The sequence below is a fragment of the Monodon monoceros genome, unplaced genomic scaffold (assembly GCF_005190385.1).
Source record: "Monodon monoceros isolate NGI ecotype Baffin Bay Population unplaced genomic scaffold, NGI_Narwhal_1 Super_Scaffold_20, whole genome shotgun sequence".
NCBI classification, from domain to species: Eukaryota; Metazoa; Chordata; class Mammalia; order Artiodactyla; family Monodontidae; genus Monodon; species Monodon monoceros.
Window position 1 is genome coordinate 12,862,225 of NW_021703777.1, and position 14,653 is coordinate 12,876,877.

Sequence of the window (14,653 nt, forward strand, 5' to 3'; positions counted from 1 at the left end):
AACCTCAAAATACATGTGGAGCTTTAAGAAATATATTACAGCCCAGGATTCAAGTCCATCTAGAATGAATTGAGTTTCTCTGGGAAATAACTCAGATTGTAGTGAGGGAGATTTTCATGTTGTGTAATACTGTTATTGTGATCATTTAAATGAATTTCAAAGGTCATTTTCTTATTTTACTTAGAAACCAGCAGATGAGCAAACTATATATGAAAAGGAGAGAATAGCACATGCAAAACAAATTATAAAACCATTTATTCTCAGAAGAGTAAAAGAAGAGGTAACTCTTATCTGCATATTTTTATTATGATTGGTTTTTTAAAATCTGTTTTCTTCTTTATTTGAATGATCTGCTTCAACTGTTTTCCTTTCACAGGTTCTCAAGCAGCTACCCCCCAAGAAAGATCAAATTGAGTTGTGTGCAATGTCAGAGAAGCAGGAGCAACTCTATTTGGGTCTTTTCAACAGATTGAAAAAATCTATCAATAACATGGGTATAACCTGATTTTCACAATTTTATATGAAAAATAATTCTGTACTAGGGCTGCATTTTGTTTAGTCCTGTGATAGTGGGATTTGCTCATTTTTTAAAATTAGTTGGAATTTGAAGAAATAGTTTTAAAACCTTTTGTTTGCATTGAGATGTATTTCAACAAACAGCTATCAGATTGTTGTTTTTAATGTGTTACAGAAAAAAACACAGAAATGTGCAATGTCATGATGCAATTGAGAAAAATGGCCAATCATCCTTTATTACATCGCCAATATTACACAGCTGAAAAACTCAAGGAAATGTCTCAGCTTATGCTAAAGGTAAGGATTTTGTGTTATGCTAAAACTAAGCTTTATTAACACTAATAAACATGAGGTTCATTGTTAGTCTAAAAATCAGACCATTGAACCTAGTAAGCATATTAATTAACCACGTATTTAAGAAAAACATTTTTAACACAGAGTTCAGAATAATTTAGGGGACATAAGAGCTAAGGACGACTGACAGTCTACATCAAGAGTCAGCCAACTATGGCCTTAGGACCAAATATGACAATAGCTATTTCTACAAATAAAGTTTTGTTCTAACACAGCCACACCCTTTTGTTTCTTTGTTTTCTGTGACTGCTTTCTCAGTACGAGGGCAGAGGGGAGTAGTTGCAAAACATTATTTTGCCTACAGAGCCTAAAATATTTACAGGAAAAGTTTGCTATCTCCTGGTCTGGACTTCCATAATGCACTTCTTTTATTTATTTTTCACCAAAAATATTCATCAGATTGTATGTCCTGGATTATGAGTCATTTTTCTCGGTTTATTTTTTTCATTTTATTTCTTCTTTATTGTATTTTGTCTACAGTTTTAGCTGTTACTCTCTATTTTTGTCTCATTCTCCCTTAACCTACCCCTATTTCTCCTTGCAGATCATTGTGTTTAAAGCAACCATTTGCCTTTTTAAAATTTTTTATATTAAACTTAACGGAAAATTTCAGACATGTAAAAATAGAGAGAATTGTATAATGAAATCTTCTACGCATATGAAACCTTCACCCATTTTCTACAGTTATCATCTGGAATGACACAACTCTCTCGTTTCACCTCGAATCCTCTCCAGGATCATTTTGGACCAAATTCTAGACATTTCATCTGTAAATTTATCAGTGTGTTATCTCTAAAACAATAAGAACTTCCCCCCTTTATTGTACCTAAAAAAATGAATATTAATTTCCTTTGGTAAATCTGTTGCACTAAAATGTTTTATGATTTAGATATTTTATCAGATGTAAACAATTTTATTAGGTTGTTCTAATCATATTATAAATTATTATCTTCATTTTGAAGTATATATTGTTTTGTTTTGTTTTGAGGAACCTACACATTGTGAGGCTAACCCTGACCTGATCTTTGAAGATATGGAAGTTATGACAGACTTTGAATTACATGTACTTTGTAAACAGTATCGACACATTAATAACTTCCAGTTAGACATGGACTTGATTTTAGATTCTGGAAAATTTCGAGTTTTAGGCTGCATCTTGTCTGAATTGAAACAGAAGGTACTAAAGAAGAATACTGCTCCTTATATGTTTCCCCAGTTAGTTCAACTTCTTTGAAACAGTTCTGGCATGATTTGACTTTCTTGAAGCTTTAGCCTGTGTTCTACACTCTTCTAGAAACTGGTGTTTGAGCATTTTTTGGATATATTTGGGCATATGTTTTCCTGATTACTCTTCTTCCATCTAACAGAAGTTAGTAGAATATATCTATATTGATGTTTTTTAAAAATAATTTTGTCATTTCATAGGTGACAATCTATATAGTTGCTTCAAAATTAATATTTTGAAGATATTGATACTATGTAAAATAAATTAATACTACAATTTATATGTGAAATAGATTTGTAAGATCACAATCTAAGTAGTACTTAGTAGCTATTCCCATTAATTAGTCTTAAAAATAAATTTTAGGTCAAAGTTTAGAAGATAATTTACTTATATGTAATCTAAAATAAGAAACTTAATTTAGCTATGATGATTATTATCAAAGAAGCAGGTTTTCATTAGATACTTACAATTTTATTTTTTATGTGTCTAATTAATATATGTATTTCCACAGGGTGATAGAGTTGTGTTATTTAGCCAATTTACCATGATGCTGGATATTTTAGAGGTTCTCTTAAAACATCATCAGCATAGGTACCTCAGATTAGATGGAAAGACTCAGATTTCTGAAAGGTTGGTATACTTTAGTTTCAGAAAATCTCTCCACCTTACCCTCAAATAAGAGTAAATGTTAGAATTTTAAATGTCTAGGGCATTTGATGGAATTGTATTGCTTTGAGTCTTACGTTTGGTTACTTTAAATCATTCATTAACTTAAGATGAAGAAAATTTAATTTTTGGTCTGAATTGTATACAAATATATTTTGAAACAACTACTAGAATTATATATTTGTGTTTTCTCTTTAAAAATCATTTTAAGTCTAAAACACTTTATCTTTAAACCAAGGTTATCTTAAAATCTTGGGCTTTTCATATTTTAAGGGTAATTGAGTAAGTTTGAGTTTGGTTTTTTGTTTGTTTTCTTTTTTAATTCCCAAAGTTTAAAAAGATTGTCTTAGTTGAAATGCTTTTTCTAGTGTGTTTAAACTGCATCGTATCTTTGGTTTATTTGTTTTTATCAGCCAGAGTAAATTTTTTTTTTCCTGCATTAGAGTAAGAAAAGAAGTCTTGCTAAAAGAGAATACATCATTATAGTTTGATTTTGAGATTCTTAGTTCATCGGGTATATTGTCTATGAGTCACAGCTGGCAGACTCTGAGAAGGTTAAAGATTGAAAAGCTGTGTGCAGAATTTAGAAAAGCCAGAAGTCATTAAACAAAGGACAAAACAGTCCTTTAGCAATTAATCAAATCTGAATAGTTAGAGTTAGTAGGGAGATAAATGGTATAGAAAAGAAGTTGGCGAATTGGATAGGTCTTTTCAATAAAATAGCTACAGGAAAAATAACTAGAATGCCAAGAGCATGTATTTACATCTTCAAGTTTATTTTCCATGTGAAGTGATTGTTTTCAGTTTTAATTATATACCCTTTTGTGAGATTTAACCTAATGTATTTGTCTTACAGGATTCATCTAATTGACGAGTTTAATACCGATATGGATATCTTTGTGTTTCTGCTGTCAACAAAAGCTGGTGGCCTAGGAATAAACCTGACTTCAGCAAATGTTGTTATACTTCACGATATTGACTGTAATCCTTACAATGACAAACAAGCAGAAGATAGATGCCATAGAGTAGGCCAGACTAAGTAAGTGTTTGCAGTTGAAATTTATTTGTAATCAAATGCCAGTTTAATTTGTATAGAACACTAGGATATGATCTGTCAGATGTCCTGCCTTAGTTTTTATATTTTCAGCAAAGCATGGCTTCCGCTGTATTTTATACCAGCCAGTGTTGAATATGAACTCCACCATGTAATCTATTCATATTCTAGTCATTAAAACAGGGACTTCCCTGGCAGTCCAGTGGTTAGGACTAGGTGCTTTCACTGCCGAGGGTGCAGGTTCAGCCCTGGTCAGGCAACTAGGATCCCACAAGCCATGTGGCGTGGCCAAAACAGTAAAAAATAAATAAAAGAAAACCACCTCCCACCCCCAGTCCAAGTAGTTATGCAGCAAATGAAAACTAAGTATTACCAGTGGTCCAGCCCCTTTGAAAAAGATTAGTAATTACTAATTAGTAACTTGCTTGTTACACCATGTAAGAGCCAGATAGACTGGGTAATGTGCATACGATTGCTACCTTGTTACCTCATAGGAAATAGATTATGTGAGCTGTAGATATTTTAGGTGAAGGTTAAATTAGACATTGGTCACAGGACATAAAGAGGTGAAAATACCTGTAATTTAGCTCTGTTCTCACATGTAAACAGCAGACAATCAATGTTTTCTTTGTGGAGTATTTTACTGTATTTCCAAAAGACATTGGTAAGTTCATTTATGAACCAAATATTTATCAGTACTTAAAGGTGGAACTAAAACCTCCCATGTAATCTTTATACTTTACTACACTTCCTTACTTTTTGTACTAAATTATTTCTTGGAACCTGATAAGCAAAGCATGTTCTTTTTAAAAATAGAATACCCTACCTCAACCCAGAGCTGTTTCTTGTAATACAGTTCTACCAGTAATTTTAAAGTACCGATATCTTTTTCTCATCTCTTGAATCAATAGGAAAGGATGTTTAAAAGTGACGTGCTCAGAAAATGTCAATCTCAAGTAGTTTGAATAAAAGAATTTAAATTTATGGATGTATTTGTTAAACAATTTTCAAATTATTCTTATTGCATTCTAAGGTGAGTTATGTCGTTTATATATACTAAGTAATTATATATTATGTAACCAATGGACGTATCTTGTATTTTCCTTAGAGAAGTACTAGTTATAAAATTAATAGGCCAAGGGACAATCGAAGAATCCATGCTAAAAATTAATCAACAGAAATTGAAACTAGAACAAGATATGACCACAGTAGATGAAGGTAAGTTATTTGTCAGCATAAACTTTATTTATATGAAAAGGCATCAACTTAGCAGTAGCAAGGGGATAATAAAGATGGTTTGAGTCCTTAACTTGGCGTGCAGTTTAGGGATAGCGTGGGAGAAGACAAGCATACTTACTTCAAAAGTACTACAATAACTAAGATCATTTTGCCAGAACTGATACAAACGCTTTGATTTTGAAAAATTCTGTCTCTGACATCAAAATATCCCAGAAATAAATTAAAATTGGGTCTATAGTTTTAGCTACAATTTTATGATTTACTTACTAATATTTATGAATCCAAAGATTTAAAGTACATGGCATAATATTGTTATTAACTCTCACATTTATATTAATTTCATTTTGACGAGCCAAATACTCATTTCGCTAGAGTGCAATAAAATGCATTTATTCAAAAATTGAATAATTTTAGATTAAAGAGCAGTTGGGTGCTAGAAACATTTGTCAAATAAGAGAATCCTCTCCATTTCCTCCATCTTTTTGAGGAGAATAATTTTTAAGGTTTTAAAAGTTTAAATTTTATGTATATATATATATATATATAAAATACATTCACATAGTTCAAAATTCCTAAGATATTAAAGGGCAAACAGAAGCCTCCTTCTCACCCTATCACCCAGCTTCCCCAGAAAGATGACACATTAGGGTTTGTTTTTTTTTAATTGTATGACTAGTTGTTTCTGCGTCTTGCTTTTTTTATTTGATGTTAAGTTTGGATTTCATGGGCTATTTTCAAATCTATGGACGAGCTTGGAGGCAAGCATGTCAGTGAATTCCCTGAGCGTTTATGCAGTAGTTTTTGTTCCTAATCATGTTTTTTACTGAAAGGAGAAGAGTAGATAAAAGTAGTCTCTTAAGTTTAGACTGTAACTGGGGTCTCTGTGGTGACAGAGAGAGAGAGAGAGAGAGAGAGAGACACCTGGATAAGTGTCTAGATACTGGGGTCTTGTTTAATTGAAAAAACAATTTTTTTAAGACAATGATTGTATCTTTGGACTGAAAACAAGTGTAGGTGAAATGATTTCTGGTTCGATTTGGGAGTTTTGTCTTTATTTTCACTATTCAGATTGTTACATAAAAAAAATTTTTTTTGTATATTTTCTTTTATTCTCTTTTACATCTTGCATTGAATTTTTTGGTAAATGTTTTTATTTAGTGAACCTGAGGAGTAAGTACTATGTGCTGTATGATCCAAACTATATCTGCATATCTCTGTCAAATCAAAAACAGAAGCTGTAGACTGCTGTGCTGGCAATGTGAACACAAGCACAGAGGAAGTTGCCCTAACATATGTAGGAATACGGGAATATTTTTAACAGGGAGTGACACTGAATCAAACTGGGCCTTGAAAGATTATTAAGAATTTCACCAAAAGTAGAGAAAATTGGAGAGAAGAAATACGTTTCATAAAATATTTTTATCAGAATTTTAACACCAGTTTCTGACCTGCAGGTGACGAAGGGAGTATGCCAGCAGATATAGCCACATTACTAAAAACATCAATGGGCCTGTGAAATAAGAATTGTTAATTCCTAACTGATGATGAAATATCAACTTGGTGCACTCAAGGACATTTACATTATGATGACCATGGGGTTTATGAACATTTATAACTTTTTATAATTTCCTTATTACATTTCTCATAGTATGGACAACTTTTTTTGCCACTAACTGAATTCTCCAGATGCTCACATGTGAAATTTCAAAAAAAAAGCCACAGATACGTAGTCTTGAAGATGTTAAATAATCATTTTACAAAACAGTTTTCTGAATGGGGATTAGTTGGTGATTGTTTGTAACAAATACGCTAATGCTTTAGAAATGTCAGTATTTTTGTAATTATTTCTACCTCCAAATATATATATATATTGTCTTTCACTGGATAATATGTGTAGATTTTTACATGTGCCTTATTTGACAATGCTTATGTCTTGTTTTTGCTCGTCTCGTTTGAAGTTCTTTTTTATTATGTTAAAGAATGCAGCTGTATAGATTATATAGCTTTCATTTTATTGCTATTTGAGACAGATGTTCACCACTGTCAACAAGAACTCAACATGAATTTAAAGGTGGCATTCCATATACTAACACCCCCAGGTCCTCCCAAGTACTTCTGTTAAAACAAATTTGTTTGGCTAGGCACTAAGTTGTTTTCCAGTGAATAGTAACTAAAGAAGCCCTTATCTTGCTCCATGGATTAATTCCTTCTGTTCATTTCCCAACTGCACTAACTGTGCTGTTACTCTGCCTATTCTTGTGCATGTTTTCATTGATTTCCCTCTCCTGGCTTTTGCTTCTCTTGAAACTGTTGCCCAGTCATTTCTGCTCCAGTTCTCTTTACTCTCTAAATAGTAGTTTATTCCTGCCACATCTCCGCACATCGGCAAAATATTGGTGACATTTTTCTAGCCTGGCAGAACAGATTAACAGGCTATTTCACTTCAAAGCAGACTGAACGTGACTTCATTTCAAGGCAGCATTAGGTACTGCATGGAAATAGGTCATTAAATTCTTATCAAAATATAACTTAGCAGTTTGCAGAATTTCCAGTATGGGACCTCCTAAAGAGAGCCATTCAATTCCAAATCAGTGTGGGTGACAAAGTGAAATTTAGAAGAGGTAAAGTTGTCTACTTGATATTTAACTCTTTATTAAGTCTTTCTTTAAATTTTTGCCTGTCAGTCTATATTGCTGTTTTATTATACATCCGTTTCTTTGTATAACTTGTGAGTTTCATGTGTTTTGTTTTATTATGTAAATATTATTATAAATAAACTTATTTATAAATCAAAGATTTGTTAATTTTTGGAGATTATACTTTCAAGACCTCCGGACTTCCTAAGTTTTTAAGGTAATATAATCCTCGACTTAGAAGGCTAGTGAAGCTCTTACATTGATTCTTCAGATACTGTGGACTCTGAAAGCTGATGAGTCAGTAGACTTAGCCAATCTTGCAAGTGTATTGAATATACTCAACACATTTTAGTGTAATGGGCTGAAGGGACCTGCAAATAGTATTAATACCTCCTTCTGCATCACAGTACCCAAATCGCTTAGTGAAATGTTGAGAATATTCTAAAAATCGCATAATGGATTTCTCATAACTTTCCTGTACTAATGTGTCTTCAATGTCTTTTGTTGTTGTTAAATCCATATTTTTATTTTAATGAATGTAGTTGGGTTCTCCCTGTAATGCCATATTATGTTTTTGGCATAATAAAAATATTTGTGATCATAAGTTGTATTTTCGCACCCTTAGTAGTTTCTAAACTCTCATCCCTTTACCCTTAAAAATGCATAATATGGAAGGACTTCCCCGGTGGTGCAGTGGTTAAGAATCCACCTGCCAATGCAGGGGACACGGGTTCGAGCCCTGGTCCAGGAAGATCATACATGCCGCGGAGCAACTAAGCCCATGCACCACAACTACTGAGCCTGCGTGCCACAACTACTGAAGCCCATGCACTCTAGGGCCCACGTGCTGCAACTACTGAAGCCCAGGTGCCTAGAGCCCGTGCTCCACAACAGGAGAAGCCATGGCAATGAGAAGCCCACGCACCACAATGAAGAGTAGCCCCAGCTCAGCACAACTAGAGAAAGCCCACGCACAGCAACAAAGACCCAAAAAGAAAAAACCATAATATTGAGCACAAAAGAGATGCTATTGTGTGCTTAATATCATCTCTTTCTCAGTAAACTGGTACTTATTACTTTGGGTGTATTCTCATTAGTCCCTTTATTGGACTGATGTCAGTAAATATCATAATCCATTGTCAGTAAAGAGCCTGTGAAGCCACAGTTGTTGGAGTAGTATCTTGGCCGACTGAAGCAACTTATGCTTTTGTTGATACAGGTCACACACAGATAGAAGACGTATGTGTTTTCATAACTGTATTTCTCACCCCATAGACTTGTAACTTTATATCAATAGATAATCTATGTTGAAACATTAATATTGCTCCTAGCTATTGCTGTTATTGTATAGTGGTTAGATAGGAGCATCAGGAGACTTGGTTTCCATTTGTGTGACCTTAAGCAAGACACTTAAATGGTCCATAAAATTAAGGAATTGATTGTTTTAACTTCCCAAAAGGTATGGTTATTTTTCTGATTATAATATGCAGTTCCATTTCTGCTCTGATTAATTCATGTTCTCTCACACTTGCTTACTTGCTCAGTGAGATGTTTAATTTAGATATAGGATGGGGTAATGGAATGTGTTGTCCTTTCAGTGAACAAAAGATGACCTAAAGGTTATGATGATGCTATGATTGAAATATTTCCTTATAAAACCTGCTGTGGTTGCATTTTCTATTGGAATTATGATAATTATATGTAAACAAGTGGGGCTGATTATCTTAGAGTTTTCATAATTTAGATAAACGTATCTATCAGTTTTACTAAATTCTGTTTTCAGTAAAGTTTGTCAGAATGTAATTATGTGGAGGAAAATGAACGTGCATAAGAGGGAAGAAAAGTTTCTACCTTCATTAGAGTATTATTTGAATTTCTTCTGTGAAAGGTAAGTTTTTTCTTTAGACTGCCTTGATGATATGATTCAGCGCTTTGCAAATGAGAGTCGTTTATAACCTATTGTCATTTCTTAACAGCCACTGACAACGGTAAGAAGATGTAATCCAAAGAAGCAAGGTACTTGGGAAATACACTGTTTTTCTGTGTAATCCTTAATAATGTGTACAGTATTTAACTTCCTTTTCCTGAATTTCATAGAGCATTGTTGGGAGGAAAGAAGCACCTTCAACAAGGTCACACTTAGATGGACTTGACTTTTCTTTCTTCCTCCCCACAACCTCTCCCCACTTTTTGCTTCTCAACTACATTCTCCTTCCTCTGCCCTGCAGTTCACGGATAAGGCCATCTATTTTGTTAATGTGTTTCCTGATACAACATGACATACTAAGATTAGACTATTCAATATTAATAATATTAACAGGTAAATTGAACTAAAATGTGGTGTTCCAATATAGTTATGGTTTAAAATAGGTTGGGATAATCTAAATATATAGTTATTTGGAAGATTTCTATATAAATGGTTTGTTTATATGGGCAGTTCTTGCACAGTAGTGTGGGACTGTAGAAATTATTCAAGTTGAAAGTGTGTAATCACTGGGGAAAATGATTCTTCCATGACCTTTAAGAATTTTGTCAGCACATTATAAATGTGTACGTGAACAAAATAGTAAAACTAATATTCAGTACACTGTAAAATATTAGAAACACTGAGGAAGTATTATTTTTGTAAAAAAATTTATCAGAGTAGTTTGAACAGTACCTTCCTATAAAACTTGCAACCCCCCCCCTTTTTTTTTTTGTCTCTTGGTAAATAGTCATAATCCTAAATTTGGATCAGCTTCCAACATTTTATTGCTCTTTCAATGTCATGAAATATCCCTGTTCTTCTTTCTTTTTAAATAGACTTTTATTTTTTCGAGGGGTTTTAGGTTCATAGCGAATTCAGCAGGAAGTACAGAGAGGTCCCGTGTACCCCTGCTCCCACACAGACACACCTTCCCCACTATCGGCATCCTGCACCAGAATGGGACATGCGTTACAATCAGTGAAAATGCGTTGACACGTCATAATCACCCAAAGTCCATAGATTACAGTAGGCTCCACTCTCGGTGGTGTACATTCTATGGGTTTGACAAATGAATCCATTATAGTATCATACAGAATAGTTTTACTGCCCTAAAAATCCATTTAAGTTTCCTCCATATCCTTTCATGGCTTGATAGATCATTTCTTTTTAGCACTGAATAATGGTCTCTTGTTTGCATGTACCCCAACTTACGTATCCACTAACCTACTAAAGGATATTTTGGTTGCTTCTAGTGGTTGATACAGCTGCCACAAACATTCATGTGCTGGTTTTCATGTGGACCTGTTTTCAACTCCTTTGGGCAAATACCAAAGAGTGTGATTACTGGATCATATGGTAAGAGCATTTCAGTTTTGTAAGAAACTGCCAAACTCTCTTCCAAGGTGTATGTGCTGTTTCGCATGCCTATCAGCAATGAAGAAAAGTTCCTGGGGCCCCACCAGAATGGGACATTTGGGTGGTGTCAGTATTTTGAATTTTTGCCCTTCTCATAGGTAATGGTATCTCCTTGTTCCTATTTGCAATTCCCTAGTGACATATGATGTTGAACATCTTTTCATATGCTTATTTGCCATCTGTATATCTTTGATGAGGTGTCTGTCCAGGTCTTTTATCCATTTTGTAATCAGGTTTATTTTTTTTTTTTTTTTTTTTTTTTTTTTGCGGTACGCGGGCCTCTCACTGCTGTGGCCTCTCCCGCTGCGGAGCACAGGCTCCAGACACGCAGGCCCAGCCGCCATGGCTCACGGGCCCAGCCGCTCCGCGGCATGCGGGATCTTCCCGGACCGGGGCACGAACCCACGTCCCCTGCATCAGCAGGCGGACTCCCAACCACTGCGCCACCAGGGAAGCCCAATCAGGTTTATTTTATTGTTGACTTTTAAGTGTTCTTTGTGTATTTTGGGTAAAGTCCTTTTGCAAATGTTTTCTTCCTGTCTGTGGCTTGTCTTCTCATTTTTTTTTTTTGTATTGAAGTATAGTTGATGGACAATATCATATATGTTACAGGTGTACAGTATAGTGATTCACAATTTTTAGTTTTTTTATTCATTTTTACTGGAGTATAGTTGCTTTACATTGTCTTCTCATTCTTTTGATCTCAATTCTTCTAACGTGAAGGGTTTTTTGCCAGTCTCACCTCCTCTGGGGTATCTTCATCTTCTCATTTATGTCAATAAGTTTGCCTTCACCAAGTTCTTCTGGCTGCATATCTAGAGTCTCTTGAACTGCAACAGCATCAACATTCTCACAGCCAGCTCTTTCCATTTATGTTCAATTTGAATTTCCACCATTTTCACTTTTCATTTCTTTATTGCACTTTAATCTTTGTTGGTGAGTTCCCTTTTTCAAATATCCATTTTTGTAAAATTTCAAGTGGGTTTATCACTGAGAAACAACAACTTTGCTGTCTGTGCACGCATGACAGATGCGCAGTGACCAATCACTAACAGATTTTGAAAGAAGTGGCATGATTGCTCATATATCTATCTGTTATCTACATAGTGATTTGTGGACTGAAGAGCTAGCAGCAAAGTTTATACTTTATGCAGTTACTCAGTTAATATAGCGTGGAAACTGAAGTCCAAACCTTTTCAGGGTTTGTTTGGTTTTTTTTTTTGGAAAATGTGTTATGTAACTAAACCATTGTGACTGAAATTCATGCATGTCAGAACTAGTGCAAAGCGAAGCCTGCCTGTATTGGAAACTATTTTTCTTCAGTTATAAATAATGTGAAGCTATTCTGAATAAAAAGGATACTGGAGGGCTTCCCTGGTGGCGCAGTGGTTGAGAGTCCGCCTGCCGATGCAGGGGACACGGGTTCATGCCCCGGTCTGGGAAGATCCCCCATGCCGCGGAGTGGCTGGGCCTGTGAGCCATGGCCGCTGAGTCTGTGCGTCCGGAGCCTGTGCTCTGCAATGGGAGAGGCCACAACAGTGAGAGGCCCACATACCGCAAAAAAAAAAAAAAAAACTGAAGATACTGGAAACAAAACCCTTTTCTCCCCCACCCTTTTTTCCTTTTTTTTTTTTTTTTTTTTTGATAAGCAGAATATGGCAGAAGTGCAAGTCTTGATGGAGCTGGGGAGGGGAGTGTGCAGGTTATGCAGCACGCTGATGTAGCTTCATATCTGACGAGAGTGATGCTGTGAAGAATAACGAAGTTTGGAGGCAGCAGGCATCACCTAGAGTTTGGTTTGGGGCCTTCTCATTATCCAGTTGGCTATGGCAGGAATGCTTTGGACTTTCTTACGTAATGTCACCAGCCTGGGATGGTTGTCCAACAAATCAGGTTTAAAGACCAAAAGTGTGGTACTGCAAATTTCCCAGTAGAAATCTGCCCAAGTTACCTAGTTTAAAGGAAACAAATTTTCATTAGAACATAAAAGGCCTAACTTCTTAATCTAAAAATAGTTTATTTTTAATTCAAAATAATGTTATTACAAAAGCAGAATGCGTGTATTATAGAAAATTATAGATAACACCATACTCCCAACACACAGAGGTTACTCACATTAACACCTCTGTATGTGGTATTTTTTTATGTATGTGTGTGTATTTTTACTAAAATGAGATCTTACAGTACATGCTCTTTTGTAACTTGATTCAATCTCCATCTCCCTGTGACAATACATTTTCATCTCATTTAACACACCATCATTACTTTTCCATCTGTTCCAAAAATGTCCTTTATAGGATAAAGCAGGATCCATTCCAGGACCATGCATTTCATCTGGTTATGTCCTTTAACTCTCAATTCAGAACAATTTTCCTATGTCACTGAATTATTGAAGATTCCACACTAGTCCTGCAGAATGTCCTGTCTTCAGGATTTTTATGATTATTTCATCGGTTCCTTTATATGGCAGAGTAAAAAGGAAGAGAGTGCAAGTTATCTTTAGAGAGTTCATAGTTTCAAGTTACATATTTTTGGCTAGCATACATTATATTGAATCACATCAGAAGACATGTCTGACCATTAGTGTAACCCTAAGAGTGGCCACTGCACAGTATTAGGATGATGGCAGCATAGGCCTACTCTTGTATACCTGTTTTCTTTTTAATTTGTACACTTGTTTTGTTCTTTTATGACTAGATACTAATCTGGATGACATTACTTTGCCTCCATATACATCAAAGAATGAAGTTTAAATATGGATTATTCTTAGTTTTCCTTTTGTTTGGAATTTAATAATGCTGATTTCTAGTGTTTTATGAACTTGCTTACTAAACACCTGTCAACTAGGAGAGTCTACTGGTTAGAGGATTCAGAGTTCAGTCAACAAATATTTATGGAGTACCTACTATGTGCCCTGTACAGGTCTAGCTCCTGGGATTGACTAGAGAGCAAGATGTGATGCAAGCCCCTTCTCTGGTGCAGCTTTTACTTCAGAAGCAGGAAGACAAACGTCAAGTGTGGTACGGGGGATCGGCCAAGATGGCGGAGTAGAAAGGCCCTGAGCTCACCTCCTCTTACAGGCACACCAAAGTCACAAGTGTCTGCAGAACAGCCATTGATGAAGTAGACCAGAATCTACCAGAAAAGATCTTCTACAGCTAAAGACATAAAGAAGGAACCACACGAGATGGGTAGGTGGAGCTGACTCACAATATAATCCAGTCCCTTACCCCCAGGTGGGCAATCCACAAACAAGAATACTTATACTGCAGAGGTTCTCCCATAGGAGTGAGAGTTCTAAGCCCCATGTCAGGCCCCCCAGCCCAGGGGTCCTGCACCAGGAAGACAAACCCCCAGAGCATTTGGCTTTGAAGACCAGAAGGACTTAATTTTGGGAGTTCCAAAGAACTAGGGGAAATAGAAACTTCACACTTAAAGGGTGCCCATAAAATCTCACACCAGGACCCAGGGCAAAAGCAGCAATTTAATAGGGGCCTGACCTACTTGCTGGTCTTGGAGAGTCAAGGAGGCAGCTGCAGCTCAAACTAGAGACATAGAAACTGGCAGCAGCCATATTTGGC

The 14,653-nt window shown here is 35.5% G+C and overlaps 2 protein-coding genes across 5 annotated transcripts in view; one reads left to right on the forward strand and one right to left on the reverse strand.

Annotated features, from left to right (window-relative positions):
* The window catches only part of SMARCAD1 (SWI/SNF-related, matrix-associated actin-dependent regulator of chromatin, subfamily a, containing DEAD/H box 1), a 70,407-nt gene extending 62,113 nt beyond the window's left edge, over nucleotides 1-8,294 (forward strand). For all 4 annotated transcript variants that reach the window (XM_029235815.1, XM_029235812.1, XM_029235814.1 and 1 more), the window contains exons 17-24: nucleotides 185-280; nucleotides 377-494; nucleotides 692-813; nucleotides 1,859-2,047; nucleotides 2,607-2,725; nucleotides 3,618-3,800; nucleotides 4,924-5,033; nucleotides 6,509-8,294. In XM_029235815.1, the coding sequence (XP_029091648.1) occupies nucleotides 185-280; nucleotides 377-494; nucleotides 692-813; nucleotides 1,859-2,047; nucleotides 2,607-2,725; nucleotides 3,618-3,800; nucleotides 4,924-5,033; nucleotides 6,509-6,570 (999 nt within the window). In that variant the 3' untranslated portion in view covers nucleotides 6,571-8,294. The remainder of the gene's footprint in view (nucleotides 1-184; nucleotides 281-376; nucleotides 495-691; nucleotides 814-1,858; nucleotides 2,048-2,606; nucleotides 2,726-3,617; nucleotides 3,801-4,923; nucleotides 5,034-6,508) is intronic.
* A 4,400-nt stretch (nucleotides 8,295-12,694) lies between these two features.
* Nucleotides 12,695-14,653, reverse strand: part of HPGDS (hematopoietic prostaglandin D synthase) — a 35,686-nt gene continuing 33,727 nt past the window's right edge. The window contains exon 6 of the mRNA XM_029234605.1: nucleotides 12,695-13,023. Coding sequence (XP_029090438.1) covers nucleotides 12,859-13,023 — 165 coding nt within the window. The 3' untranslated portion in view covers nucleotides 12,695-12,858. The remainder of the gene's footprint in view (nucleotides 13,024-14,653) is intronic.